At 37.3% G+C, this 25735-nt stretch overlaps 4 protein-coding genes across 9 annotated transcripts in view; 2 read left to right on the top strand and 2 right to left on the bottom strand.

The window, feature by feature from the left end:
* Positions 1 to 10008, bottom strand: part of atg2b (autophagy related 2B) — a 25949-nt gene extending 15941 nt beyond the window's left edge. For 2 of the 4 annotated variants that reach the window (XM_077238363.1, XM_077238362.1), the window contains exons 1-16: positions 9683 to 10008; positions 7696 to 7874; positions 6483 to 6645; positions 5438 to 5590; positions 5235 to 5337; positions 4973 to 5135; positions 4628 to 4807; positions 3892 to 3988; positions 3610 to 3783; positions 3330 to 3481; positions 2395 to 2506; positions 2062 to 2305; positions 1308 to 1464; positions 1123 to 1215; positions 698 to 886; positions 328 to 601 (exon numbers count right to left, since the gene is read on the bottom strand). In XM_077238363.1, coding sequence (XP_077094478.1) covers positions 328 to 601; positions 698 to 886; positions 1123 to 1215; positions 1308 to 1464; positions 2062 to 2305; positions 2395 to 2506; positions 3330 to 3481; positions 3610 to 3783; positions 3892 to 3988; positions 4628 to 4807; positions 4973 to 5135; positions 5235 to 5337; positions 5438 to 5590; positions 6483 to 6645; positions 7696 to 7857 — 2416 coding nt within the window. In that variant the 5' untranslated portion in view covers positions 7858 to 7874; positions 9683 to 10008. The remainder of the gene's footprint in view (positions 1 to 327; positions 602 to 697; positions 887 to 1122; positions 1216 to 1307; positions 1465 to 2061; positions 2306 to 2394; positions 2507 to 3329; positions 3482 to 3609; positions 3784 to 3891; positions 3989 to 4627; positions 4808 to 4972; positions 5136 to 5234; positions 5338 to 5437; positions 5591 to 6482; positions 6646 to 7695; positions 7875 to 9682) is intronic. The other 2 variants (XM_077238364.1, XM_077238365.1) reach the window with 2 other exon arrangements.
* gskip (gsk3b interacting protein) lies at positions 9528 to 15579 on the top strand. Of its 2 annotated transcripts, none has more exons than XM_077238370.1 (3): positions 9528 to 10077; positions 11455 to 11700; positions 13926 to 15579. In XM_077238370.1, the coding sequence occupies exons 1-3, from the start codon at positions 9829 to 9831 to the stop codon at positions 14082 to 14084; spliced, it is 654 nt and encodes a 217-aa protein (XP_077094485.1). In that variant the 5' UTR covers positions 9528 to 9828; the 3' UTR covers positions 14085 to 15579. The 2 variants fall into 2 exon arrangements, with proteins under 2 accessions (XP_077094485.1, XP_077094486.1); XM_077238371.1 differs by lacking the exon at positions 9528 to 10077 and adding an exon at positions 10853 to 10981.
* Positions 15580 to 16500: 921 nt separating this feature from the next.
* npc2.1 (NPC intracellular cholesterol transporter 2, tandem duplicate 1) lies at positions 16501 to 19693 on the bottom strand. Its single transcript, XM_077238374.1, has 5 exons — positions 18730 to 19693; positions 18439 to 18534; positions 17923 to 18030; positions 17674 to 17846; positions 16501 to 17580 (listed from the first exon to the last, which is right to left on the bottom strand). Exons 2-5 carry the CDS (start codon positions 18518 to 18520, stop codon positions 17494 to 17496), a joined length of 450 nt encoding a protein of 149 aa, XP_077094489.1. The 5' UTR covers positions 18521 to 18534; positions 18730 to 19693; the 3' UTR covers positions 16501 to 17493.
* A 1-nt stretch (position 19694) lies between these two features.
* On the top strand, positions 19695 to 25284 carry isca2 (iron-sulfur cluster assembly 2). 2 transcript variants are annotated; one of them, XM_077238373.1, is made up of 4 exons: positions 19695 to 19798; positions 20260 to 20383; positions 20545 to 20660; positions 24869 to 25284. In XM_077238373.1, the coding sequence occupies exons 1-4, from the start codon at positions 19737 to 19739 to the stop codon at positions 25041 to 25043; spliced, it is 477 nt and encodes a 158-aa protein (XP_077094488.1). In that variant the 5' UTR covers positions 19695 to 19736; the 3' UTR covers positions 25044 to 25284. The 2 variants fall into 2 exon arrangements, with proteins under 2 accessions (XP_077094488.1, XP_077094487.1); XM_077238372.1 differs by having other exon boundaries at positions 19696 to 19798; positions 20209 to 20383.
* The last annotated feature ends 451 nt before the right edge of the window (positions 25285 to 25735 follow it).

Consider the following 25735-nt stretch of genomic DNA (forward strand, 5'->3'; position numbering starts at 1 on the left):
GTCTTTTCCTTCTGGCATCTATTGGTGCCATTACACATTACAAGTGTATGTTAGACAACAACAAAACAAATAAGAAAGCATATATAAACCTTCAGGAAAAGCAAGTCTAGCAGACATAAAATGTGGTTTATTCTTTTTAGAAAAGAAGTAAAGCATGTCTATAAAAAGTATCTCTGTATCCTGTGTGTGGGGGACGACTGTAGAAGAACATTTGAATTCATTCCTCACTTCCTCATCCAATGATTACTTTCAGAATTCACTCAAAATGCAAAGCTGCAAGATTATTTTTATGGCATGATCAGGATGAATCTGTTTGTAAATTGGTACCGCTGAGCTCTTTGAAAGTGAGCTCCGTCTTGTTCTGCTCTGATGAGTTTCCTCCAGTGAACTCCGTCTTGAGCTCCAGATCCTCCAGCTCCAGCTGAAGCAGCTCTTTCTGCAGGGACTTCTTAAACCAGGGGCCCCTTTCCTGATCCGAGCGCAGGTCTGGGATGGGAAATCGTACCACTAGTACCAGTAGAGGTGCATTTATTGACACAGACACTTGGCAGTGCGCTGGGGTGCGACTATCATCCAGGAAGACCTCTGCGAAGGCTTTGTGCTTTGGAGGAAAACACACAACCACAATAAGAGTAAGAACCACAAAAGTAAAAGAAAGTAAATTAAGTAGAGGGAGATAGTTGCTAATGTTTCTCACCAGACTGACATGTTTATTGTAGGAGGTGTACATGTGAGATGCCATCATCTCAGTTGTAACCAGTTTCTGAGGCTGGAGTAGGGAGTTGAGCCTGTCCACAATGCTTACGTCACACTCTGAGCGCACTTTACCCAGCTCTACCTGCAATTCTGCCTTACGAGGTACAGTACTCAGGCGTACCTGCCCGCCCTGGTAAAAAAAGAAAGAAAGTGGGACCATGTTTACGGTCTGCAAGTGACTATATTTGTGATTCATTTGAAGTATAAAGAGTAAAAAAAAATCAATTAATGTAAATAATAAAATATCATATAGATGGACTAGTCAAGGACATAAACGTCTGGTCATTCACTTTAGTATGAAGAAATACTCTAATCAGCTCCAATCAACACTTCTAAAGAAGTTGTTGCAATATTTCAGGCAGTTACCTGTGGGCCTCTGCGTTCTGTTAGTTTGTAGTGTAAATGTAGGCATGTAGGAGGGGGAGACTCACTACTGGCTGGGACATCAAATGTAAGAAGCTAAAGTTTGACACAAGAAAAAAAAACATTGTTATTATATAAAATAACTATTTGGTGCACATACAACATTTGTTAACAGACAAAAAAAATACCTCTGTGTAATGGGCTCCACTCTTTGTAGTGTGGCTGTCAGTAGAGTACAGGCATTCCAAAACCTCCACCTGACTCAGAGAGAGATCTGTGTTCAGCGTACGTACACTGGAGCCTTGGCAGTGCTCGTATGTCACCTTTAATCCCTGACCAATGAACCTGAAGATGAAGAAAAATGCATTTAAAATGTCCTGATATCTTTAGTGGCACCTTAAAACACATACTCTCTAAAACATAAGCAAAGGTTAAGTACGGAGTTCCACAAGGCTCTGTCTTGGGTCCTTTCTTGTTATCTTTATACATGCTTACTTTAGGATACATTACTTTATCTTTTGCACTGATTGTTATGGTGATGACCCATAGATATAAATTTCCTCTAGACCCATTAAAAATTTCAGTTTTCCCAGTCAATTGAGTGCATTAAAGACTGAACGCAAAGTTATCGCTGTCCCACCTCATCTTTTTTGTGACCTCATATGCAATGTCAGCCATCCAAGATTATCTAATTATTGATAATTATAGGAAGGCTTATAACAAAATAATAAGCAACCATTCTTATAGTATTCTAAAGGGGTTGGGATATTGCCATCCAGCAAAGCTGTATTTAAAAAAAAAAGCTCTAATACATTTTTTTTTTAAGTTAAACTAAACAGATAGATTTGAGCAACATTTTTAATTCCATGTTCGGTTGCCAAATACATTATTACTCAACATATAATACAAATAAATTTAAAAGGTTAAGAAGTAAAAGGTTACCTGAGATGATCATGTGGACAGGCTTCATCAAAGACGGTTTGTGATTGGAGAAAACCACCAGCAGGGAGTTGATTTACAGTCAGAATACGGAAAAACTCAGAAGCCATTGGTGCAAGATGGCTGCGGGAGGAGTTTGGAGGTGGGAGGGGGTCGATATGAAGGACAGACAGGCAGAGATTGCCCACTGTCAGCCTGAGAACCAGCTCAGGCCTGGACTCATCACAGTGGCCTTTAGATGGATGAGCTAGAGATCACGCATAGAGTATATAACTGATTAAAGATAGTCATAAGGGTCAACAATTAACAAATTATAAAGGTGATGATGGGACTCACATGTCTGTCGTAGCAACTTGTGGGTAAGCTGAGAATCTCTGGAAAGTTGTGGTGTCTCATTTGTCTGTTTCTCCTTCTGTCTAGGAACATCCATGTAGTCATCCCACACCGTCTAGGGAATGTATCAATAAATGTTTTACATTTGCAATATCTTAAAGTATGTAGGATTTTTGAGAATTTACATTCTCTAAGTCCAGTTTATTGTTCATTGCCTGCTATTAGTATGACATTCATGGGTTTTTCTCTCACAAAAAGTGTAAACACTGAGCCCCCAGACCCATCTAAACATTAAGAGCAGATCCGTCAATCTCTTTCCAGCTCAACCTGCTCAACCAAGTGAGTTTGGGGCATGGCTATTGTAGCAGGCTGAGCCAGAGGGTGTTTAGCCGGTGTGGGACAATGGTTGACGCATTACATGGGAAAAGACATACACTAGTACGGGGTACAGGAGTGAAAGCCAAAATTTGTTGCATTTAGGTTTGACCTTCAAATATTAGACAAGTCATGATCACGTCAAAGCGACAATGTACGCTTTAATACCACATCATCATGCGCCCTGTTCCGAAAGACATATGTTCCAGTTTATATGTTTTACCTCAAATAGTTCTGGCGCATCACATCAAAAAATGCACTCAGTGCATACGTTGGATGGGATTATTATAAGTGAGAAGCTCACGTTCTCTTTAGACAAAGGGTTAGCTTACTTAAATGCTTACAAGACCCATTGCAACTAAGCTAAAGTATTCCTAATTTGTAATATTTGAGTTGTGGGATATGTGACACATGAAAGGGGTGTTTACAAAATATGCTGTACTTTTGTAATTTCGTAATCATAGAATGAATGACACAATCTATCATTTAATGAATGAACGGTGACACACAATCTATCATTTAATACTACTTACGCATCACAGAGTTCAAAAGCCGAGACTTACAGTTACATTTCCCGATGGCGAATCCCCCAGGGAGGCGGAGTAGTTGCTATTTACAGACAAATCTAGATCCACCGTGGGTGGATCCCCAAGAGGAGGTAGTGATGATAGGCTGTGTGACATGTCCATATCAGCCATGGAGAAGAAGACATCCTCTGTCCGACCAATAAGAAAGAGATTAATTAAAAATGTAGTTAGAGATATGTAGACATTCTGCAAAAGCCAAAGAACTAAGAAATTCTAGATGTACTAAGTAGTAAAAGATGTGATGTGCTAAACTAACCTCTGCTGGACACCGTTCTGGTGGTCTGGCTTTCAAACAGGTCCTGGTCAGTGGCACCTGTTATAGTGTCTTTCTTCAGGCAGCGGTTGAGCTCCATGTGGAGGCGATACTCATCCTCCTGCTGCATGGGCCGACTTTTCCTGTCCTTTCCTATTGCAGACCACTCCTGCCCGGCTGTATTCCAATATAAAAAATGAATCACATTCAGCGGAAACCATTTATCACTGACTTTATTCAAAGAGGGACACATATGGTCGAATCATGAATAAAAAAAAGGGTAACCTGAGCTGGAGAAGACCCCAAACATGTCCAGTAAGAGGTGGACTTGTTGTGGTGAGAGCAGCATGATTAGGGAATCAAACTGTCCATCAATATCCAACTGTGAAAAGACCAGCCATTAAATCTTACTATTAAAAAATGTATTGTGCCTTTATTTTGACTTCTCTGTCCATTAAGAAATACACTAAAGACAGCTAAAAATGTATCAATGCAAATGAATTAAACATAAAACATCACACCAAGTGGTATTTATTTAAATAAATACAACTTGATGGACACAAAAATGCTTTTTGTTTTAAACAACATTTCTATCGTTTTATAATTTAGAAAAAAAGCATTTGAATACTTTTTAGTTGTCAAATGTATTGGAACACATTCACTCAAGGAATGACCACTGCGACAAAGGAAGCTAATCTGTGCAATGTCTTTGTAACCAGCTAGTTTATTTATATAGGATATTTCATACACAATGGTAATTCAAAGTGCTTTACATAGAAGGAATTAAAATAATGAAAAGAAATGAGAATAATTAAAACAGTTTAGAATAAAAAGAAAAGAAAATACAGTACAAACAGTCGGACGAAAAGTGGCACAGTGCTCATTCATTAAATGCACAGCTAAGCAGAAGTGTTTTGAGTCTGGATTTGAATGTGACTAGTATATGAGCACATCTGAGGAGCAGCTATCATTCAAATTAGTGTACATTAACTGTACGGTATACTGCATGTAGTGTACTCACCTTAGCTCCTGGCATAGCCTCATTTTGCTTCAGAACCACAGACAGCTCCAGTTTCCCACTAAGGCAGCACACCTGCACTGGCTCGAATGGTGTACTGGAAGACACGGGCTCTGGGAACTGAGGGTGAGGCTCACAGATGATTTTTGGATTCCAACTTGGTGAAAGCTTGGGTTCAGTATCCTTAAATGTATGAAGAACATTTGTCTTAGAGGGCTTTGGAATTGTACTGGTAAAAAAAGTTACTGTACATAGCGTTGAGGGTTAATAGGGTTAAGTTAGGCTTAGGTTGCACCACAACTTGGGTAAAGAAGATTTTTTTATTACAGCAAGAACAGATAAACTCACTGTTTGAGTGGGCGATGATTTTGGGCCGGCACGTGCCGACTCTGAAAACTCATCCCAGAACACAGAGGCTCCGTCCAGAGTGAGGTTTTTATGTGCAAATGTAGTAGGCTGATGGATATTGACACTGGAGCCCTCCTCCACGCTCTCATCACAGTAAACCATTCTAAATATCACAAAATGTACAGACAGCATGGCGATGATTCGTATGTAAACATATCATGTTGTTGTGTTGAAAATATTTCGTTACAGCTCTAGAACTTACTTATTGATTCGGAGTTCGAGGGCAATGCCAGTTTTAGAATTTTCAGGAATGTGTTCCATCCGCAGGACAGTATCCACAAAAGTGACCTTGACTCTTCTCAACACTAACAGAGAGAACAGGGAAAGGTTCCGTCATTGAGAGGGAATCAGACTAAATATATATATAAAAAAAGAAGATTTTATGGTCTACGGGAAGAGGCATACCCGTCTCAATAGTCTCAGCAAACTTTTCCAGACCCTCCAGAGGTTGGAAGCTCTCTCCCTGGTCATCAGTGAGTCTTTGGCTTAGACACTCTTTGGCCAGCTGCATACTACTGGTCATGAAGCTGGACCAGCACATGGGCTCCATGCCGGATGCTAAAAAAGATTTACAATGGGGATATACACAAGATTAAAGTAGTCATGAAATGGAACTTCACTTCACAATTCATTCATGCATACATTTAATTTAAAATTAATTGACCTCATACTTTTTAATCAAAATAATTGAATCTTCCAGGAAAATGACATAATGTACCAGACTACTCTAATAATTTTGTCTGTATAAATGCCCAATCGCCTGTAAGCTTGGATTCAGATCTGCTTCCATTTAATCAACAGCCATGGGTTAGAAACAAGTCCCTACCCAACACTTTTGTTTCATTCAAACATACATCTAAATACAAAATAAATGATCTGTCAGTACTTCTCTTACATCAACTTTATATTATAGATGGACTTGCGAGAGAAAAATCATTATAGAAAAAGATAGTATTATAAAACAATTTTTGTATTAAAACTACCAGAATAATAGACTACTAAACAGAAATAGTATACAATATAAAAAATATTAAATTAGAAACTAATAATGTAGTGCTGGGCAAAGATTAATCGTGATTAATCGCATCCAAAAAAAAAGTTTGTATTTACATAATATATGTGTGTGTACTGTGTATAATTATTTTGTTTATATAAATACACACATATTCATGTATACATTTATAGATAATATTTATATATACAGAATAATTATACACAGCACACACACATAGGCCTATATATTATGTAAACACAAACTTTTATTTTGGATCCGATTAATCGCGATTAATCGTTGCCCAGCACTACATTAAATACCAAATATTAGAGTGTGAAGATTTCACAAATAAGAATAAACTTTACAAAACAGAATTATAGAATGCATAGCATTGCAATCAAAGCATTTGTCAAGATTATCATCGAAAGAGAAAGCGATTTCAAAGACGTTTCCTACCCATTCGAGGTCTTGGCCTGAACACCATCTCCAAACCCCTCACTTCCAGTGCACAGTTGTCCTGGAGCAGTGAGGCCCATGGCACAGTGAGACAAATGGTCTGGATGAAGCCCTCACTCACCTCAAATGGTGCATCCACAGACTCCAGGATCTCATTCAGGGACTGAAGAAGATGAGACATGAAAGTCACAGAAGGTAAACTGCGGATAAACATCCTATATAGGTATAAAATATTACTAAGTAAAACAATAATATTACTAAGAGGCAATGGAATGTTCCCTTGGTGCTAGACTCACTATAAGATATATAAAATATATTAAAGTTTAATCATGTGTTCAACTTATCTGCTCATGTCTATTCTATATCTTTGACTGTTTTAATGGCGAAAAAAAATTGTATGGCAAACTATCAGGTTTTAAAAAATCTATTTTTGCTAAAAACTCTACAATACGAGTAAATTACCGATCGGGCCAGTGCTTCATCATCATGAAAGTTGATCACTTGCATGTCTTTTAAGCCTTGCCAATTTAAATATTCAAGCGCAAGAAGACACGAAAGGGAACTCAATTCGGTACATGTGAAGCCCAACCAAAAAGCAGAGTCTGACAGAACACAAATACTGAGTTCTTTTATGTCTTCTTGTGCATGTATGGACAATTTCACACAAAATTATTACATAAGGCCAGACTTTGCGAGTATCCTTGTATGTCTTAAGTGAACATAAAAAGTCGAGAAAGACAACGCATGTGTAACAGTATCAGTATATTGGACCTGCGCATTTTCTTAAAGTGACAGCAGCAAACAACAAAAGCAATGCAATAAAATAACTCACTGCTCTTGACAGAAAAGCACTACCTATTTAGTATGTGTCATTGTTCTATTGTTTAATTTGTGATATTATTTGTAATTTGATTATTTATTTGATTATTATTTACTTGTCTTTAATAATGTTTGAAATTTATATTTTATACTATTAATTTATATTACATTTATATAGAAGTTTATCATTTCCATTGGTCTTGCATTCCATGTAAAAAGTCTGGTGAGTAAAATAAAAAATGTACTAGACAATAGCGACTCGCGCTTCAGTGTGTCCGTGGGGGGGGGGGGGGGGGAGATAAAAACTTTTTCTCCCAACATTGAGGCTGATTTCATGGAGTTTGTTCTGTATGGGAATAAATAGGGATAAACAGCACAGAAGTAGAAAACGTACCCATTTGTCCAGCGGCACTTGAGCGAGTGAGCCCGTGCCTTGATAGAGGTCTAGACTAAGCTGGTCCAAACTGAGCTTCTCCTGGAGGAAATTCCCCAGATATCGATGCAGCAGGTACCGGCAGGCCCGCTTCTTAATGGACTCAGAAAATGGCCAAGGCATCTTGGCTTCTGTGTGTGCTGAAACACATGAGGACATCCAAGGTATTAAATGCCACAGACTTAAGAGCGTTTTACTGTGAACTGCAGTGGAGAGTGTGGTTTGGTGGCGTAGTTTGTATTTAGCTGGAACAGTTAAACATAACATGCTAAAAGACAGACAGTTTATAAAATAAATAATACAAACAAACAAGTCTAAAAAATTCTCATGGAATTGATAAGTTATCTTCATTCTCAGTGTCTTTGACATTGCTTTGCATGGCAAGCCGTTTTAACTTTTATTAATTTCCAGGATATGAATTCTTGATATCAACAATTCAATTTTAACTAGTTAAAATTATAGTTATTGATATCAGGAATTAGATTTATACTAGTAACAATGGCAATTTTTGATATCAGAAATTACATTTCCACTAGTAACAATGCTAATTCTTGATATCAACAATCACATTTTTACTAATTAAAATGCTCATTCTAGATATCAAGAATTGTATTTCAACTAGTAAAAACTATAATTCTTGATATCTGTAATTGTATTTTCACTAGTGAAATGTCACCATGGGCTGCCATTCAAAATCAATTGTTGATATCAATAATTGATTTCTTACTAGTTGCAATTCCAATTTCACATATCAGAAATACAATTCTTACTAGTAAAAACCTTTATTTTTGATATCAAGAATTCAATTGTCACTAGTTGAAATGTCTATTCTTGATATCAACAATTGAATTGCTACTAGTAACAATGTTCATTTTTGATATCAATAATTCCCTTTTCACTAGTGACTATGTTAATTTCTGATATCATGAATGTGATTGTTACTAGTAAGAAAGCCATTTTAGATATCTGAAATAATATTGATATCAGAAATACATGTTCAGATATCAAAAATGAAAGTTTTTACTAGTAGCAATTAAATTGTTGATATCAAGAATAGACATTTCAACTAGTGACAATTGAATTATTGATATCAGGAATTCACATTCTTACTAGTAACAATGTAATTATTGATATGAAAAATTATATTTCTACTAGTAAGAAATCAATTGTTGATATGAACAATTAATTTTGAATGGCAGCCTATGGTGACATTTCACTAGTGAAAATACAATTACAGATATCAAGAATTCAATTGTTGATATCAAGAATCTAATTGTTGATATCAAGAATTAAATTGTTGATATCAATAATTAAATTGTTGATATCAAAAATGTAATTGTTGATATCAAAAATTGAATTGTTGATATCAAGAATTCATATCCTGGAAATGAATAAAAGTTAAAACGGCTTGCCATACACCAACACAATTATTCAGTGAGTGGGTTGTTGATGTCAATGATTCAGTATAAATACATCTTCTGATTCCAGATGACTAATGAAGACCTCCAACTGATGTGGCTGTCTGAACAAATTATAAATTAATATCTGTAGAACAATTCAATACACTGATGCAAAGGACTGTGAAAGCATGGGATTACCTTAACAAACCTATCAATTCACAGCAAATCAATTCACTGGCATTTAGCAACTCGATGCCTTGAGAACAACATCAGAAAATGTGGTGGTGATGATGATGATGATGATGAGCTCATTTTAAATGACTTGCGGTTATATTTATTTGTCTGGCATGCCTGACGTTGCTGTCTGACCCCCCATATATCTACATATACAGTATAGTGGCCACCAGTGCTTGCGCAATTAAGGTTGGTGAGTTTGTTTTTTGCAGCTAACAATGCCAAATCACGGAGGCAGAACCGCAAAAGGTTTAACGTTTGTCCGTATGTACAGTGGTCATTCAAAATAAGGCTGTCAGAGAAAAATAACTCACCTGTATTATAAAATAGCTGATTAACCGTTGTTCCTTGGCTTAGGGTGAACTAGCATGCTGGCTAAAGACAATCCTTTATACCTTCATTCAACTTTGTCTCTTCAGCTGATGAATCTCTCGTTAATATTATTTATATTCAACTGGAGATGGCAGTCTTCAGGCGCATTATAAGTCAGGTCGTGAGAGAGCAGCATCTCTGTTTGTCTGCTTATAAGGCTAATGATGGTGTTTACAAACACGCTCGTGATTGCGCACTCTCGCGCGCCGCTCCATGCGCGCGATGTGTTCACGAGCATCCGCACTGCGCAGCCACTGCGCAGATCACGCGCTCATCTACAGGAGTGTTATTTTTTTTTACTACGGATTGGAATAGTCAAAGCACTTTATTTGTGGTGGTAAGTAGGCTCAACTTAAATGGTGTAATGAATTTAGTTATTGATCTGATATCAAGGGTTGTAAGTCATATCTTTGTCTATTTCTTTAAATCTGTGCTAATCCGTTAACCTGTATTTCAAACTGATACTACATAGCACAGTAGATTATTTGTCTGAAACGGGCCAAAATTCTGCAATTTATTACCCACTGTTTATAATGTTTAACTTCATCATGGCTGATTACCATACGTTTTTAACATTACATCCTAAATTCATTTTAATAACTAACTCAACTAACTTGTTTCGCTGCCGAGTGATTAAGCATTCTAAGCAAATAAGTTTAGGAATTAATGTGAATAATGGGATCTAATGTCATAATTAGTTCCATTTCTTGCGTGTTCAATACAGTAAATTTCAATTGTTGAATTTCTGTAGGAACACTTGTGGAAATGCAAGTGACGTAATTATCGGAATACACTTAATTATAAGATAACGAAAACAGTCAAATTTAAGAAAAATAACACAACTAATGGCTAAAATGTAACATGATAAATGCTAATAAAGTAATTTAAATGTATTTAGTTCTTTGAACTATAACTGTGCTTTGATGTTATATTTGTGGAAAATAAAGAATTCTCTAGAAGCCTCTCCGCCCTCAAAGCTCGCGCATCCACCCGCACAGTTTGTTATGTAAGGAATTTAGCGGTTAGCTTTTGCATTATCATTTACAGCCACCAGCTAAATTATAGATTTAGATATTTTGCTATATGTTGATACATTTGTTTCTTAAAATATCGCAGATACTGTAGTGTTAGTCGAGGCGGATACGCAGAAGCTGCTCTGCGCAACTGCTGCGCATAATTGACACACATGAGTTCTAGCCGGCATGAGCCGGAAGTATTCTGACGAACCACCCCTGGAGGAGGTTAGTAACTCATAAAATTATGTTAATAAATAAACTTAAACCGCTTCAGACCTTATCATATAACAAATGAACTTGTTATGTATGCCATGATACCATTATTCTGTTAATATAACCCGGAATTGACGTCATATGGAACTTTAACGCTACAAGAGCCTCGATTCGCATTATGTTGTTAGCTGACACTTCATGTTTTTCAGATTGTCTTTTTGCAAGTTACATCATACATAACACAAATGATTCGCATTAAAATGTTTCTTCCACACACACACACACACACACACACAAAAAAAAAACAACAACAAATGTTACTCTTACTAAGAGTAAAACGTACTTTGCGACTTGTCAGTTGAGTTATTTGAGTCGTTAGCTAACTTAGCATGACTGTACAGTGCTCGCGCCCCCTCATGATCAGGTGACGTCAGATGTTTATGAACATGCAGTTTGTCTGATAATCCATAAGCTGTTGTGTTCAGGGGATGGAGGTGGACTGTACGCCTGAGGAGCTGTGTAAGTGCTCGTATGAGGAGCGCTGTGTGGAGCTGGGAGAGGTGAAGGACATGAGGCTGGAGGCTGAGGCGGTGGTCAATGATGTGCTGTTCGCGGTCACAGACATGCACGTCTCTCACAGTCTCACCAGCGGACTAGATGTGGCCTATATAAACGTGGAAATCAGAGAAGGAACCCGATACTGCTTAGAGCTCACCGAGGCAGGGCTAAGGGTGAGTGATAAAGTATCATCTGTTCCACACAAAAACAGCATTTACTCAATAATATTATTGAGTGTAATATTGACAATCTGATGTTTTTACAAAAGGCGAGGATAGGGTCCACTTTCAGTCTAGGCCTCTACTTTAAAGTCAACATGAAATAAAATGACCATTCTTGTTTTGGTGTGTCTATTTACACTAAGTGCAAATAGCCCAGGCTTGTTGGCAGAGGCTATGTATACTTACTAACTCTGCCTACTGTCTAGTTTGGGCCAGACAAAATTAGGGAAAATGCTGGATTATCATCAGTATCAAAACCAGTTTTCGAATCCACCTTTTGCCCAACTCGCTCTACTCCCTTTTCCCCTTTACATATCAGATCGGAAAGGCATTCATTTTCAATAAAAAAATTTTTTTAAAAAGTGGAAATGAAGTGTCTAATGTGTGTTAATAATAAAGAGTTTATCGGTTAGGGGTAGGTAGGGAGGGCTTTATTTTCCCAATAAGGCAGCATCCATTTCATAATTTAATAAATATAACCGTTTACACTCTATGCAATTATTGCATACTGTTTAATGTACAACAACACTGGGGTGCAAATAGTATCTACCACTATTTATAAGTATAAAAAGCATCAAACTACTATTATTTACACCTATTGCAAAGAAAATACTGCTATTTTTACATAGTGTACATATAATCTAATGCTATTTGTGCACATAGCCTCTGCCTTCTTATTTTGTTAATGTGGAAAATTGCAGTATTTATAAATTATCAGTGCACTTAATTTTTTTTTAAATCATGTGCCCTTGTAATCCATGTGGTGCTCACTGCAGAACAAAACGACACCAGCTCCGCCTCTCTGGACGTCGGGGGTGGAGTCAGGGGTAGGGTTAGGGTGTGGTTGGATATTCTGGCTCCAAATGACATTCAGAGAGGGTTAGGACTTCACACTCCACCCATGGCTCTGCAATGAGCATAATAAAAATAACTTCCTCTTCCAATGTCATCTCTTCTTATAGATGGACAAAATCAAGTCCCACCCTACATTTTTTATTGTTCAAAATTCAGTTTTATTTTGATATACATCACAAAGGGGGAAGAAAATACGGAAACGCTTCATTTTACAGTACGTTAACTTACGTGTACTTACCTAAGAAAGTACTGGGTAATATAAGGTAAGTATATGGGTTAGGTTTAGGGGTAGGTTCAGGGTTAGTACCTAGTTGTTGTTATTACTATAATAAGTACATAGTATGTACATGGGGACCATGACTGTAAAATGAAGCGTTACCGAAAATACTATTGCCACTTTAATTTATATACAGGGCTATACAGTGGTTACACCATGGTATTACATGATTTTCTTTATTTGTTCCACCAGACAGCACCAATCTGCCTTCCATGCGTTTTAAATAACTGCCCTATTTTAACAAAACTGCATGCTATTTGCACCCTTCACAACAGATAATGATTTAAAATGATCTCTGTTAGAGAACTACATATGACAATTTATCTGTTCAATAAAATACCTTACTCAGCTGTTGAGAAATAATCAATACCATCAACTCTACGTCACTTTTAAACATTTCAAATCCCTCGCTATCTCAGAAAAGCCAAGCTAATGTTGATTCATGTTTTATTACGAGCTCTGTCGCGTTCTCTTTTTGCCAGCAGATTCTCCTCTGTTTGTGTTTGTTTAAACGAGTGATTCTCTGGAGGTTTGTGATTTAGCGGCTCCATGTCAAACTTTCTTGCTCATTGTGACAACTAACCTCTGCCACACACACCAGACACACGTCAAAGTAGGAGGAGCAACTTTTCTCTATTTACTGATGTGACGAGACACACACAGGCCAGTGATGCAATCTCTAAAATATAATCACATAGGCTTACCTTAGTGAATCAGGGCAAGACAAAAACACGTTTTGGAAGAAGGATTGATGTATTCACTCATTTTTCTTTTTACATTTTGAAACAAAAAAGTTACATAGTGTACCTTTTAACATTGTATCATTTGGAGATATCAAAATTAGTATTTTGTATAGAACTAAAAGTTGCATAATTTAGAGGTGAATATTGTCTAGCACCCTCAGAACACAAAAATATCAAATAAATATTGAAACAAAATATAGTACATAAATTTTCTTTTTTTTTTAATGTTATACTGTATTTCTTCTGTCAGTTTTGATACGAGATGGTTAACCTGTGTAACCGTCGTGTGTGTTATTTGTCAGGTGGTGGGCTACATCTTTGATCAGGTGGACGAGAGCTTGAACACCCAGTATCATGAGACGGTTTACTCACTGCTGGATTCCCTCAGCCCTGGATATAGAGAAGCGTTTGGAAATGCTCTGCTACAGAGACTGGAGAGGCTCAAACAAAATGGACAGTGAAGGGTTCAGTATCGTTCAGAATATCTTCGCTTGCTAACGGTTCTGTCACGTCCTGTGCCGCTCTCAGCTTGACGCATCAGTAGTACCTTTATCAGTTTTTAGCCTGTGATATGTTTTAACAGACCTTCTATGTCTTGCCTGTGATGTTTTAAAGTATTTTACTATTATTTAGAGAGGTATCATCAGAGGCAGTGCTATAACACAGTGGGCTCAGATGAATACTCCGTTCTTTTCTTTAATTTTTTTTACGTTTATGCAAGCGAAATAACCCTCAGAAATAGCGATGTGCTGTTTCAAAGACTATGGGTAAATGTTTGAACTAAAATCTTTTATGTTAACATACAAGTGATATGATTTTGTATTAACTGGGTCCTGCAAAATAATTTTAGAGCTCCATCCTGTACTTCTGTCAGCATGGTTCTTTAAAGTATTGTCATTAAAAACATATCAGATGCCTTACTACTTTCATTCAAATGTCTAGTTTAACCTGTCTACAGGATAGTGGTTGCCTGAAAAAAAATTATCCTGATACATTCACTTTCTTTTCGCTTGCTATTGAGAATGTATCAAACTCCATTTGTGACTGTAAGAATATGTCTATTGCTTCCTTGTTTTCTTTCTCAAGCTTTCAAAAACAGGAGGAAGGACTGATGAGCCAAAACATGATGGTGATATTCATCCACCTCTTCCAAAAAAAGTTTTTTTGAAGAAAATGAAGACATTCGTTATGAGGTTTCTTAAAAAAGTGCATTTTAGCACTGAAACCGAAGCTTTATACTTTTATTGATTTGAATTGAGAAGAATCTTTTACCCGCAATTACATTACAGCATGTTTGTGTGGATGTCCATGCTCAGCTTTTTATTGTAATGAGAGGGACATTTCCTGTGGTTTCCTATAGTTCTGTATCATATCAAATGATGTATCGGCGTTTAAAACATTTTTTTTAAATAATGACTTTTGTTTTGGGGATGAAAGTTTATACGTTATGTAGAACGATTGATTGGTTAAAACAACAGCATATATCGATACTGCGCAGAATTGCACTAAAGGTAAATGAGCAGCCATTTTCTGAATTTGTTTGAAACGGCTATGTAAAAACATGCTACAAAGTTACATTCCATTTCTTTTAAGTTTAGAACAGCATTTAAATCTTAAATGCATACAGGAAGTTCTTGTATGATGGGTTTCTACCTCATGTTATTTTGTATCTTTAGCAGGCCTGTGAAATTGATGTGTGTTTCCAGCTGGTTTTGGATAAGGCAGATGATAACGGCCAATGAAAACAAGTGGTCCTCTGGTTTTAAGAAATTCCTGTGAAACACTATCTGTCCACCCAAAAAAAAGCATCCTAATAATTTAAACAATGTTTGCTCAGACAACCAAGAGGAAAACGAGTATGAGAGTGTGATGTACATGGCACAAATAACTTCTGTACCTGAAAAAATGTTGCTTGCTTTTGTTTCCTTGTAATAAAAAGCACACATTCAGACATTACTGTGGTTTGGTGATTCGGTTTTGTAGCCATGTAGTCATATTCTGCTTGTTTTAGAATTTATTTAAAGGGATAGTTCACCCAAAAATTAAAATGTTGTCATTAATTACTCACCCTCATGTCGTTCCAAACCGTAAGACTATCATTCATCTTTGGAACACAAATTGACAGTTACGCAAGTACCATTTTAACGCTTCAGAAAGTTCATAAAGAGATCGTAAAACTAAACCATAAGAATTGAGCGGTTTATTTCAAATTTTCTGAAGAGACTCAATCACTTTATATGAACACTCACTGAATTTAGGCTTTTATTCACACAAACATTCAACAACACATCAGTTGTGGTAAACGGAAGCTCAAGCATTTTTTGTTTCCGTTTATGTTCGCTAATCAAGGTTTATGTGAATAAGAGCCTAAATTCAATCTGTTCATCATATAAAAATAGTGTCTCTTCAGAAAATTTGGACTGAACCACTTGATTCACATGTATTAGTTTTATGATCTCTTCATGAACTTATTGAAATGTCAAAGTGGTAGTTGCGTAGCCGTTAATGGAGGGACAGAAATATTTAAGATTTTATTAAAAATGTCTTAATTTGTGTTCTGAATATAAACGGCATGTCTTACAGGTTTGGAACGACATGAGGGCGAGAAATTGACAATTTATTTTTGGGTGAACTATCCCTTTAAGACAATGGTGTTTCTTTTAGCAATAAAAGAAAAAGCAATAGCAGTAAAATAAGAAAAAATGACAAAGTTAACCAAATTATTGATAATGCTCAATATTTAAAAAGTAAGTCAAACACAAATTCTTCTTGATCATAATAAGTGTATAACATTGAAACAAAATTTGACCTAGTTACCGCCAGCCCTCAAACACATGACCTCTCAACAGGAACAAAAACTGACACCTGACTCAGAAAGGAGGAACAGTGAACAGATCGCTTTAATAGACAAAACTTCAAATTAAAAGAGCTTTAACTATAGAGACAGCACTGTCAGCTTTACATTGATTTGTTTGAGCCTTTTACACAGTATTATGTTTAACTGATTTACTTAAACTGGAATTCACTCTTAGCTAGCCAGTTGAACACAAACACTAGATACAGTGTCCCCATTGTTAAGGAAATGTTACTCCTAAAAATCATCATAGAAGGGTATATAATGAATACATACAGGGTTCCCACATCTTATGACCAATTCCTTTTAAATTATTTTTTAGTAGTGCATGATTAGACCACAATAATAAAAATGTAAATCTATTATGGTTTTATTTTTTAATGATGAATGACTAGAAAACAACAAATGGATAAATAATCACCGTGTCAAAAGGTGTGGGTACCCTGTAGGAATATTTTGCACCCTATTTTTTTTCAGAAGAAAAGCAAAAATCATTGTTTACAATAAAATATAAACTAGTTTACTCCAGTAACGTGCATGTTAACGTTGCATGTAAAACGTGGCTACATTCGCTGAGGTTTTAATAAAATAAGCTCATTTTAAGATAAAATCTTTATTAAGTATGCGGATTTAAAAATACAAGTAAAAAAGTTAAATTGACAACTATTTGCTCAAAGAAGGTTTGATTAGAAACATTACAACACTAGCAGCTAGTGCACACTTGATTTAATCACCGGCACTGACCACTGTTTGTCAGCGTCTCGTTCTGGTGAATCATTGACGCAATTTAGCAACAAACTAGAATTAGGCAATGTTTGTAAAGTGGCACTGTGTGCATAGTCAAAGATAATGTTAAAATACTGTCATATACAAATCTATCAGCGTTAGGAAAAGTAGTACTATAAATCATAAAATCTGTTTACTAATATTAGATCTAAAAGGTCCATAGAAAAGTGTTTAGGCACAATTGTACTATCCCTTTGTAAGCGTTTTCATCTTTGCTTCAGTGTTGCCCTTCAGCTCACAATCTGAACTGGGAACTTGATGCAAAATAAATCTTTGTTGGAGTCGTCTCTTAATTCCCATTCCACAACCACTTTTATCTAATAAACAAAGCAACAATATGAGTAAGTGAATGCCTGTGACATTAAAGCACTGTTCAGAACTAGAGATGAACGAGGAACTTAAACACTTACTGGTGGATACTCGCTCTTGACGGGCAGCTGGGTGGCATAGCTGTATATTTTTTGTGGAGCAATAGGACACTGAATTCCAGACTTGCAACCATCATCAATAGGGATTGGGAAGGGGACGGGGACGCCTGCGATCACTCCATGAACCACAGCTTTACTGGTCTGACTCGCAACAACTATGGGAAATACAAACAAGTTGTTGTTTTTCTAAATTAAGATTTGAGCTGCTACTAGATATATAAAGCAACTCACTGCTGCTGAAGGTTACATTTACTGTATAGGACTGTCCCTTATGAAGCTGGCATGGCTGTTGTGAACAGGGCTCAATATCAACTCCAACAACCTTTCCATCTACTGAACCTGTAAGGAAGAGGAAAGATTGAAAAAGGAACAAAAACAATATAGATTATTCGATTTGTCAAAGGTTGAACTGTTCACCCACAGATGAAAATTCTGTCATAATTTACTCACACTCAAGTTGTTCCAAACCTGTATGAGTTTCTTTCTCCTGCTGAACACAAAAGAAGAGATTTTGAAGAACGCTGCTAACCAGACAGTTGTTGGACCCAATTGACTTCCTTAATATTTTTTCCCCCATATGGAAGTCAGTTGCGCGGCACCCATCAACTGTTTAGTAATCTATATTCCACAAAATATCTCCTTTTGAGTTCAGCAGGAGGAATTCATAAAGGTTTGCAACAACTTGAGGGTGATTAAATGACGACATCATTTTCATTTCATTTAAACTTGATAAACATGAGTACTTACCACAGTCCACAAATTTCACCGGCTCAGAATGAGTGTATGCGAGAAAAGAGAGTAAAACAACGCAGAGCATGCTGTAACCCATGGTTCAGACGAATCCTGTGGAGAAACAACAAACTAACGTTAACGTTACCTGACTGAGAACACAAACAAGAACTTACATCGGTCAATCACATGACAGTCAATCTCTGCGTTAGCTTCGATAAACTTCCTCGTGAAGATTCATTTCACCGTTACAAATGAATACACAGAAAACTCACAAAATACGCTCAATTCAAACGTTAAAACACTTACAACTTAATTAATTGGTTCGTTCGTTCGTTCGTTGGTAGCTTGCTTGCTTGCTTGCTTGCACACCAGTTCCTTCAGAGCCCAGTTTCTTACTACACCCTATTTCCTTGTCACGAGATCAGAATGACTCATCCAATCAAATACTGTTGGTGTGGGCGTCATTATGACGCTTACGCCTTCTCGGTGACCTCTTGACCAATGGCAGTGACTCATTGAAATGTTCAGAAACAAGGAGAACATTCTGTTGCCAGATTTATCAAATCTACTATTTCAGGCTAGACAGTAAATAATAACGAGAAGTAAAACAACGCCAAAACGTTTCTTTCTTCAAGTTGTTGATGGGTTATTCTTGAACATTTTATTTTAATATATAACAACTATAGATATATTAAGTAAACACAAAAAGGTGTCCATCTACTTTGAAACAGCTGAAATAAACTTTTAAAACCAATAAATAATAAAATGTTTGCATCTTTGTATTCCGTTGGGTGAAAAAAGTGCATTCTTAATAGTGTGTTTTTGTATACTAGGAGATATCCTGTTGTAAATGCAACAATATAAAATTTTAACACAAAAAATGGCTCTTGTGAATGTAGATTTTTACACTAAATAGTGTCAAAATAGTGCAAAAAGTCATTTGTTTGCCAATAAAACGTTACATGTAAGTTTGTAGAAAAAATGCACATTGAATTTGCTTGGTGACAGCTTTCAATTGTATGCATTTGTGACATAAATCTGCATCAGAAAGGTAAGCTATTCACATTACATCTTTGAGCTATACTAATTAGACCTTTTTTACCGATCATCAAAACGTTTTTTTTTTTAAGTTTTATTATTATTATGTACTGCCTAAATCCCTTTCGATACCAATTTAAGTCTTTATTTTTATTTTTATTTTACAAATGAACATAAATTACTTAAAACAAATAAAGGGTTTAATAACTGAACCTGGCAACCCACTCGAGATAACTCCGTCATACGCATGCGCAGTATAATCCGAGTTATAGAAGATGTCATTCGCCAGAAGACTGCTCATAAACGCACCTAGATCAGCGTCATTTCAACTTCTCAAGTATGTACAAATTAGCGAAATGATATTGGTAAATGTATTGTCTAACATAAATTGACTGTGTTTGGTACACGTTCTTCAGTTAATAGCTATTGCAGGTAACTGTTAGCTTAGCCAGCTAGCCTGAGAACAGTTGCGATTGAGCTAACTGCACAGATGACAACATTTGATAACTTAAAGTAGAACATGAATACTTATGGTTGTCGACAAATAATCTCCACATGTAAATTATTTACGGTGAAATTACTCGTTTGTTGTCAGTTGCTTACAAACAATCTTCTCCGTTCTGTTACACACATTTAGCCAAAACTTAACTAAGCTTTAGTTTGTTTCATAGTTAATTTGAAATTAATATAGCCACAATACTATGCTGTGGATATCGAAACTCGGTCAAGGGCATTGTGTGTGTACAGCAGTTCGGTGTGTCACGTGTGTTTGTTGTCGTCCAGCATTTCCTCTGCCAGAGTTCAGACAGCGAGATGTTCAGCTCCTCTCAGCCGCACTGCGCATGCGCGCTTCAGCAGCAACCCACAGCTACACTCAGCCACCCCAGCTGATGACCTTCTTCTCAGTCAATCCTGTGTCAAGGTTTGAACTCACTGCACTTTATCCTATATACTTCAGTGGTCACATTTTAGGCAGTAACACACTAAAAAAGAAAGAAAGAAAAAAAATCTTCGTACTTGACATGGACAACAACAAATAATTCTAAAAATCAAATCAAAATGCATTCTTTGTTATTCCTGCAGAGGCTTGCTGAGATTCTGGATAAGGGACAGTATCTGAGGATAGCAGTGGAGGGAGGAGGATGTTCAGGATTCCAGTATAAATTCTTGGTGGACGCTGCTAGAAATGAAGATGACAGGTGATTACAAAAAATCCGTTTGTTGGCACTTTTCTCAAACAGGGCTTGAAAAACTTGAAAAAGTAATTTTTTCCAACATCGAGTCAGTCAAAGGAGGCGCTTAACTTGCTCAGAAACTCATCAACCTCAGGAGGTCAATATTCTGTTATTTTGCATGTATTTCATATGAGTTGCGAGTTTTGGAGCCATTTTACAAAACTTTAAGACGTGACCATTTAAACCCAAGATTTTGCCATTTTCTGGCAATAAACATTTAATAAACAAAGATGAGATAATCTTGAATTTAATTATCAATTAGAATAAATAGTTATTGGACTTTGATAATTTACTTTGAATTTTATTTTATTTTATTAACAAAATCTTTAGTAACAAGGTTGATGCTGTAGAACTGTTATAACATAATTACAATTTAATTGCTAAATTAAAGTGCTAAATTAAAATATTTTAATGTCAATATATTGTAATATTGTTGTATTATTATTATTTTGATTATTTATATAAATATTGGAAAAGGATGTGAGAGTTCCATTTAAAGGATACGGGTAGAGACTTCTAATCAATGTAGAACTTGCAACTTGTAAAACACAAAAGAAGATGTTTTGAAGAATGATGGTAACCAGACACTTGATGGCACCCATTGACTTCCATGGTATTTTTTTTTCCAACTATGGAAGTCAATAGCTACCATCAAGTGTCTGGTTACCATCATTCTTCAAAATATCTTCTTTTGTGTTCAAAAGAAGGAGAAAAAAACTCATACAGGTTTGAAACAACATGAGGGTGAGTAAATGATGACAGAATTTTCATTTTTGGCTGAACTATCCCTTTAATTGTATCTAGTTGATCTAACATGTCTGATAGTTCTCTCTCTAAAGAACATGAGATCTGTGCCTTTGTTACCAAATACTGTTACTTTCAACACTGAACTGCTGAACAACAGCCGAAATGCATCATCTCCTCTTTAATATCACTGTAAAGCTGCTTTGAAATACTTTGAATACAGGGAAATACACACTCTGATATGGAGGTAATAATCTTTATTGTGTTTTGTCGTAGGTTTATACTGTTCTTGGTTTACTGTACCTTCTCAAAGTCTATTTATTGTGTGTGGTTTTGTTAGTTATTTTATGTTGACTTTTTTAATGTTATTGTTGACTCAATGAGCTTTGCGAGTCTTTAGAGTTTATACCACAGAAATTCAATATGGATGATTTTAATGAAATTCATCTTTGTTATAATAATATGTTTATTTTATAGCGCCTTTCATGAACCCAAGGTCGCTTCACAAAATAATACAATCAGTTGACAGACAAAGAGACAATCAATCTGCTTTTTATAACAAACAAACAAGCAGATAGAGACAACCAATATGAGTAGTTATAGAATCACAGAAATGTAAAAATTGAAAGATTATAAAGATTTTGTTTATCTCTTGTAGTGCTGCACGATTAATCGTATCGCAATCGCGATGTCAAGCCAATGCATTATATGACGCAAAATGCTGCGATTTTATATGAAATTAGCATATTAGCGCAGCATCTGTTATTTTTGTCTTCCTTTGGCTAGTGTTACATGATCCCGCTCTTATTCGTGCGAATGCTTTTGAACCATTCACAGGCGACAAGACAAAAAAGAGCCCGCTGCCTGTGAACCTCCTGACTGACTCACAGAAAGACGCTCGCCAGTTTACAGTTCTCTTTCGCGCTTGAACGAACAATAACACACACAATTATGCCAAAATGTTGTTTTGTCGAGTATATTCGTAACATAAGAGCAGTCTTATGATGGACGTAAAGAGTTGTGAGAGAATGAGTCGCGTGTGAGATCCGCGTCTCTGTCAGCAGCAGCTGGTATTAAAGGGGCAGTACACAGTAGCCACTAATTATCTCTGTCGTTAAAGTCCCTGTAAAGTAAAACTTAAGCATGTGTTCTGAGTTTGTCATATCACAGAAAAGTGTGTTATTAGCCACCCAGCCAAATTTGAATGATACAAAAAGCCGGCAAGTACATGAAATAAGCTATTAAAATCTTGAAAAATGAGCAGTAGTCTCTGCTCTCAAACGCTGGGGGCGTGTCCACTGGCTGCGCTGAAACCACGCCCACTCGTAGTAAAGCTGCCGTTGCCACACTCAACTGTCACCCGCTACAGCCGGAATGGATGAGCCTAGCAGCTTATTAGGTTAATTAACGTAAGCACACAAACTTACACTCGTTGGTGGGCACGCACTGCCGATGATGGCACCAGTTGTCGGCGCGACAGGAGGATGAAGGCCGAGGCGGGAGATATTCGGTTCGGCCCCATTCACCAGTAACAGCGGATTATCAGTGAATCCCAGTTGTCTCTGACGAAAGTTTATAAAACTATCCCGTGTAAAATAATCACTACAGAGGCGGGTTTTGGTGGTGATCCTCAGCTCTCCATCAAGGTGGCTCTTCACAAAATTAATCCACCTCTTCTTGATGTGATCTATTTTAGGAAATTTAAATAAAGACACCGATCTGTTTTGTACATGATCGCATCCAGGTAGTACGCATTTCCGTGACGATGACATAACTAGCAAACTGTACGCTGTAGTAACTATAATAGTACTGGCAGTAACTCGCGATTGAGCGGCAAACTAATGTGCTGTATTTATATTGTTAGTGGAGCGGCCAGTCCAGCCTCAGTGGCTCTAGTGCGTCATCAAGTAGGGGCGTGTCCAGGAGCTCAGGGGCTCCAGTGCGTCATCAAGTAGGGGCGTGTCCAGGAGCTCAGGGGCTCCAGTGCGTCATCAAGTAGGGGCGTGTCCAGGAGCTCAGGGGCTCCAGTGCGTCATCAAGTAGGGGCGTGTCCAGGAGCTCAGGGGCTCCAGTGGGTCATCAAGTAGGGGCGTGTCCAGGAGCTCAGGGGCTCCAGTGCGTCATCAAGTAGGGGCGTGTCCAGGAGCTCAGGGGCTCCAGTGCGTCATCAAGTAGGGGCGTGTCCAGGAGCTCAGGGGCTCCAGTGTGTCATCAAGTAGGGGCGTGTCCAGGAGCTCAGGGGCTCCAGTGCGTCATCAAGTAGGGGCGTGTCCAGGAGCTCAGGGGCTCCAGTGCGTCATCAAGTAGGGGCGTGTCCAGGAGCTCAGGGGCTCCAGTGCGTCATCAAGTAGGGGCGTGTCCAGGAGCTCAGGGGCTCCAGTGTGTCATCAAGTAGGGGCGTGTCCAGGAGCTCAGGGGCTCTAGTGCGTCATCAAGTAGGGGCGTGTCCAGGAGCTCAGGGGCTCCAGTGCGTCATCAAGTAGGGGCGTGTCCAGGAGCTCAGGGGCTCCAGTGCGTCATCAAGTAGGGGCGTGTCCAGGAGCTCAGGGGCTCCAGTGCGTCATCAAGTAGGGGCGTGTCCAGGAGCTCAGGGGCTCCAGTGCGTCATCAAGTAGGGGCGTGTCCAGGAGCTCAGGGGCTCCAGTGCGTCATCGGGCCCCGTTTTAGACCCGGCCAAAAAATCCGGAAAATAGCAATGGTGAAAAACTGTTTAACAGTCTAACTCCACAATTCAGTACTTCACAGTCTTTGTGATATGTTTTAGCAATACATTTCTAACATTTATAATGTGTTTAGAATTTTTTTTAAATTGCCTTTAAAGGAACTTTAAAGTTAATCAAAGAACAAAGGGAACAAAGAAAATGACAATACTCGTGACTAAAGAACTTTTGTAGCTTTAATAGGGATTAGTCTATATATAATTTATTCAGCACCTGTTTGATAACTTTATTTAATTTCTGTACATGTCCTACCTGTTAGACAGGAAGGGCACAGGTAAATATGACATTTATTATGGGTTTATGTGAGGATTGTTTGAAGTTCACTTAAATGAAAAGCTGTTATATTTTTTGAAGCCTAAAAAATTTTTAAAAAATGGATGGCTTTCAATTGTAATGACGTAATCACTGTAATGTTTGATGGCTACAATTAATGTTTAAAATGGGGAGGGGGGTCATTTTTATCCAGACATCAGTGGCTTATTGATCATTATAGGTGTTATCAATCATTTTGTTGTTGTTGCTAGTTTGAGTTGAGAAATAAACATTTCAGAATTATCACCAATCTGTGTGTGCATTTTGCTTTAGAATCAAGCAAGTTGACTCCTGAAACCATTTGTTTATTATATCGCAATCACAATATTGACCTCAATAATCGCAATATGATATTTTCCTAATCTCTTGCATTTATTTCTGTCTCATTCTTTCCAGAGTGTTTGAGAAGAATGGTGTTGGGATAATAATTGACCTGGACAGTCTGGAGTTTGTGAAGGGATCCACTGTTGACTTCAGTCAGGAGCTCATCCGCTCTTCTTTCCAGGTGGTGAAGAACCCACAGGCTGAACACGGCTGCTCGTGCGGCTCGTCCTTCTCTGTGAAGCTCTGACACGTGTTCTCTCTCCAGCACAGCACAGTTGTTAATGTGCTTCTTTAAAATCAGTCAAAAGCTTAGGAATTAGCTAATAACGTGAGAGATTCCGATATACAGTATGTTTGAACTTATTGATATGACCACTGATGACATAATGAAAGAAAAGCAAAAATCAGAACCTACATATGTTACTTCAGTGTGTTGTATATAAAGAAGATTGTAAATATATTTCTAATAAAGTTATAAGATGATATAATTTCCATTGCCTGTTGAGAAAATTCTTAAATCTGTGGAATATTCAGCCTGTCATTATGTGGTTTGAAATTGAATCACAGTGTTTGGAGGAATCATGAGATCAATGAGATACAGCCTCCGAATAACCTCCGATTTCACAGACGAGGCTTAAGCTAGTCTCGGACTAAAATACATGTTTGAGGAGTTTTAACTGAAAGCAACTTGCACTGATATATCTTAAATATGTCATTGTTTTGTTTCAGGATGCACAGCTGTAATGTGTTTTGTTTCTAAGGCAAGTTTATAAAAGCCACTTAAATGTCCTAATTAAACTAAGGCCTAATCCTGACTTAATCTAAACCCTGTCTGTGAAACCAGGCCTATATTTACTGTATTGAACCCAGAACAATCAGTTCACGTCACTTAGTAAGATTTCAATAGCTTGCAATCTGTTGAACGCGACAATTCAATAA

This window comes from Siphateles boraxobius, unplaced genomic scaffold, assembly GCF_051911475.1.
Source record: "Siphateles boraxobius isolate OS27281-9 unplaced genomic scaffold, OSU_SipBor_1 22, whole genome shotgun sequence".
Lineage (NCBI taxonomy): Eukaryota > Metazoa > Chordata > Actinopteri > Cypriniformes > Leuciscidae > Siphateles > Siphateles boraxobius.

Coding starts and splice junctions, on each gene's coding strand:
- npc2.1 (XM_077238374.1), bottom strand. CDS start 18,520: ATGGGTTACAGCATGCTCTGCGTTGTTTTACTCTCTTTTCTCGCATAC. Junction 18,031..18,438: donor GGTGAAATTTGTGGACTGTG/GTAAGTACTCAT, acceptor TCTTCCTTACAG/GTTCAGTAGATGGAAAGGTT. Junction 17,581..17,673: donor TCAAGAGCGAGTATCCACCA/GTAAGTGTTTAA, acceptor TTTGTTTATTAG/ATAAAAGTGGTTGTGGAATG.
- isca2 (XM_077238372.1), top strand. CDS start 19,737: ATGTCATTCGCCAGAAGACTGCTCATAAACGCACCTAGATCAGCGTCA. Junction 19,799..20,208: donor GCGTCATTTCAACTTCTCAA/GTATGTACAAAT, acceptor GTGTGTGTACAG/CAGTTCGGTGTGTCACGTGT. Junction 20,661..24,868: donor GCTAGAAATGAAGATGACAG/GTGATTACAAAA, acceptor CATTCTTTCCAG/AGTGTTTGAGAAGAATGGTG.
- gskip (XM_077238370.1), top strand. CDS start 9,829: ATGGCAGTCTTCAGGCGCATTATAAGTCAGGTCGTGAGAGAGCAGCAT. Junction 10,078..11,454: donor AAAGCACTTTATTTGTGGTG/GTAAGTAGGCTC, acceptor TGTTGTGTTCAG/GGGATGGAGGTGGACTGTAC. Junction 11,701..13,925: donor TCACCGAGGCAGGGCTAAGG/GTGAGTGATAAA, acceptor GTTATTTGTCAG/GTGGTGGGCTACATCTTTGA.